At 28.7% G+C, this 4233-nt stretch overlaps 1 protein-coding gene across 1 annotated transcript in view; it reads right to left on the bottom strand.

Annotated features, from left to right (window-relative positions):
* Positions 1–3364: 3364 nt before the first annotated feature.
* LOC105450621 (major facilitator superfamily domain-containing protein 6-like) overlaps positions 3365–4233 on the bottom strand; it is a 2984-nt gene continuing 2115 nt past the window's right edge. The window contains exons 6-9 of the mRNA XM_011690555.1: positions 4124–4228; positions 3805–4047; positions 3514–3660; positions 3365–3426 (exon numbers count right to left, since the gene is read on the bottom strand). Of these exons, the coding sequence (XP_011688857.1) occupies positions 3365–3426; positions 3514–3660; positions 3805–4047; positions 4124–4228 (557 nt within the window). The remainder of the gene's footprint in view (positions 3427–3513; positions 3661–3804; positions 4048–4123; positions 4229–4233) is intronic.

Below are 4233 nucleotides of genomic sequence, written 5' to 3' on the forward strand. Positions count from 1 at the left end.
AAAATCTTTCCGTCGCGTAGCATTCCGCTACTCCGCACGTCAAGCGCTCTGATTGGAGCACACTAGCTACTCGAGTCGAGTATATAAGCAGAACGCTACATAATAGGAAACTTTTTTCTTGTCGGACTCCGACGTGGTCGCGTCGGCACTCGGCAGTAGTAGTACGGACACGCACACATTTTATTTGGGATAGTCTACTGACTGTCTACATAGATGACACTTATACAATAGTTTACGTTGTCTACACGTAAACGTAGAATATTATATTTTACGCGTAGATGCACAACCCTGGTCTCTAGCTACGCGAGAACTCGTATGAACAAGAAGCGAACAAAGAAGTCGTCTATTTTATAAAATAAATCTTATTAATATCCAGTAATTCCTTTTATTCCTCTTATAATTAATAATTACATATATATAAAAAAAGAAAAAAGTAACTCGAGAATAATAATATAAATATTAAAATTATATCAGAATAATAATTTATGTTTATATAAATGTTAATATAAATTTATAATTATATTACATGATTTTATTCTAAAAATATTAGAAAATGTGCAATTTATTTAAATCTAATAATTTAATTCATTTATTTGTAATTAAAAAATTTTACTAAAAATATGTAAATTTTACGAAGAGCAATGTAAGAAATTCAATTTAGAACATTTACAATCATGGTGGTAATTTTTACAACGTTGTTTATAAAATATCTTTTGTACAAATAAAAAATTCTTATTGTTACTGATAATATATCATAGGTTGCAAAGTTGTCCCAAGCTTACTACCAAATATATTATAATAAAATTTGTAATAAATTTTTCGGTAAAGAATAACAAAAAATTCTCTCCACGTACTTATAGCGACGGTCGGATATAACGGAAGGCTACACTACTACGGTCGAAAATAACGAAAGGCCAAATTCAAATTATCAGAAAAGAGAAATAATTATATTGAGTCTATCTCTCCCCTTACTTCAGTACATCGCTTTAAGACAAGTAAAAATTGCTTAAACCGCGGCGAGATAAATAAAAATTACTTACACCGCGGCAGGGAAAGTAAAAATTGCTAATTTCACTTTTGGGGTAAGCAAAAATTGCTCACACCGCGGCAGAGTAAGTAAAAATTGCTTACAACGCAGCGGGGTATATAAAAAATAATATTCCTTAGTCTGCGGCAGGGTAACTAAAAAATAATATTTCTTACCTCGTCACAGGGTAACCAAAATTAAAAATTGCTTACCCCGCGACAGGGTAAGTAAAAAATAATATTCCTTACCCCGTGACAAAATAACCATAATTAAAATTTGCTTTCCCCGTGACAGGGTAAGTAAAAAATAGAATTTCTTACTCCGTGACAGGGAAACCAAAATTAAAAATTGCTTACCCCGTGACAGGGTAAGTAAAAAATAAAATTCCTTATCTCGTCACAGGGTAACCAAAATTAAAAATTGCTTACCCCGCGAAAGGGTAAGTAAAAAATAAAATTTTTTACCCCGTGAGAGTAAGTAAAATATAATATTCCTTACCCCGTGACAAGGTAACTATAATTAAAATTTGCTTACCCCGTGACAGGGTAAGTAAAAAATAATATTCCTTACCCAGTGACAGGGTAACCAATATTAAAAATTGTTTACCCTGCGACAGGGTAAGTAAAAAATAAAATTTCTTACCCCGTAATATTGTAAATAAAAAATAAAATTCCTTACCCGGTGACAAGGTAACCAAAATTAAAAATTGCTTTCCCTGTGGCAGGTTAAGTAAAAAATAATATTCCTTATCCGCTGACGGGGTAACCAAAATTAAAAATTGCTTACTCTGCGGCATGGTAAATAAAGAATGAAAAATTAAAAAAGTATCAGTAAAAGAGCAATGAGTTTTGCACAGATACAGCCGATTACAATATAGCATATTTAACATAAAATTAATTAACAAACCCAAACGTTTTGGTATAACCGCATTGAACTATTCTGAGTAGTTGTGTACATAAGAAAGTCGCCGATAAATTATGTAAAAGTAATTGTAGTTGCTGTAGTGAGATCCAGTTAAATTGGTGGTTAAATGTGCGTAAATTTGATCCGTGTGTCACCATAAAGGAAATGTCTGAGTGAAACAGTTCATGTTATTACAAACGTTAGGCTGAAATATATCGACGTACAGGTACATAATCATAATCCGAGGACATAAACGAAAAATATGAGTAAAGTTTAATCTTAAATAAAAAACATAAAAGAAACCAAAAAGAGCGTAAGTGAGTCAAATATACTATATTGTAATCAGCACTAATATCTGTTCAAGACTTCTGCATTGCCCTTCTGCTGATACATTTTTAAGAAAATTATATTTATAGACCTTCTTAATTATAATGAAAATCTAATACATACATGAAGCACAAAAAAAAACATAAATACAATTTCGTGCAAATTAATCTAAACAAAAATTTTTAGATTTAAATACATTTATTACACAAAAAGGATTTATATTCTAGTTTAGTTCTTAACAAATAAAAAATTTACACAAAGTATATAAAAAAATATCGTAGGTTGGTGTGCCCAGATTGCATTAATTAATAAGATGTATATAAAATGCGGTCATGCTAAGTTTTTGCTTCACTATGATCCCATTGGTCATTTTAGTCACTTTAAACCTGTTTTGTGAAACTTAAAATTATTTGAAAAGACAATGGCATTAAACTCATGCTGCATATACTGTTGGATGGTTCAAACGGTTTATTAAAAAAATACTTTTGTCTCTACGTCCAATCAACTTGGCAACTTGTACGATCTCATATTTGTTTGTGGACAATTTTTATTTGTTAAAATGATATTTTTGATTTAAGAAAAATGTAACGTACAATACTTTTTTATATACTTGGCGTAAACTTTTTTTTCTTTTTTTAAAAAAAGTTTTTAAGTATAATTTGTACTTATTTATAAAGCATTTGTTTAATACAAAATCATGATTTTAATAATGTATTATTCAAATATTTATGTTAATAATTGCAAATTTATGTCATCGATAACATTAACTCTTTGCAATTACTTCCGGGTTCTTTGGGCCCTTTGATGGTCACAAAAATTTTTCCAGAATTAACGGTCTTTAACAGTATCTCGTTGGTGGTAACACCAAAAATAATTAAAAATGTAAAAAAAAGATTTATTATCTTATACATTAAATAAAACATATCACATATTTTCAAGTTGAAAGCTAATTTAAAGAATGTTGATTTACGTTATATCTATGAAAAAATGAGTATTTTTAGTATTATACATATAAGATTTTTAATTTTTTAATTAGGAAATTTTATAAATGCAATGATAACTTTTGAAATAATTAATTTATTTATAAAAACATTTTGCTTTATTATTCTACAATACAATGTCTTCATGCGCGTTATCAGATTCTTCCCATTCAATATTATTTTGTGTTCCTACAGTAGAAAAAATCTATTATTTTTTAAACAATATTTTGAAAAAATTAATTGTATTATTTGGTCGAATTAAACTGTATTCCTTGCCTGGTGTTTTATGTTTTAAATATGTAATGTGAAGTAGAAAATACATTAGCGCACAAAATGCTGCACATATTGAATATATTTGTAGAGTCAATGCACCACCATATTTTTTTAATAAGGTACTTCCCACTAAATTACCGACAGCAAAACCTAAAAATATTGTAACATTTTATATCAATAATAAATATTTATTTAAATAATTACAAAGGAAAATATAAATGTATAAATATACAATTACTTGTGTAATATCTTTGTTACAATTTTTAATGTAAAACAAAATAAGGGGAAATTTACCAAAACCTTTCATTCCTGATAAAATTCCTTGAGCAGAACCAGATAAATTTGGTGATGAATTTGCATTAGCGAACGCTACTGTTGCCACGAAGGAAAGTGCATATGATGGTCCTAGCATAATAAATTCTATTGGAACTATCCACCATGGTGTTGGTGCTACAGATATTAATCCTAGTCGTAGTGCATAAAATATGAGAGAGAGAATAAAGGTGTAACTATATCCTAATTTATTCAATATTTTACCTAAAAAAGAAAAAAATTAAATTTTAAATTATTCAATTTATGAAACAAATTATAATAAGATAGTATTTAACAGTACCAGATACAGGAAAGAATATTATGCATGCAAAAGCTTCCGCAGCTACGGTTAAACCTTCTATTAATTTTATTTTACTCATATAACCGGTTTTTATAGCAAGATCTTCTTCA

The sequence above is a fragment of the Wasmannia auropunctata genome, unplaced genomic scaffold (genome assembly GCF_000956235.1).
Source record: "Wasmannia auropunctata unplaced genomic scaffold, wasmannia.A_1.0 LD336060.1, whole genome shotgun sequence".
Lineage (NCBI taxonomy): Eukaryota > Metazoa > Arthropoda > Insecta > Hymenoptera > Formicidae > Wasmannia > Wasmannia auropunctata.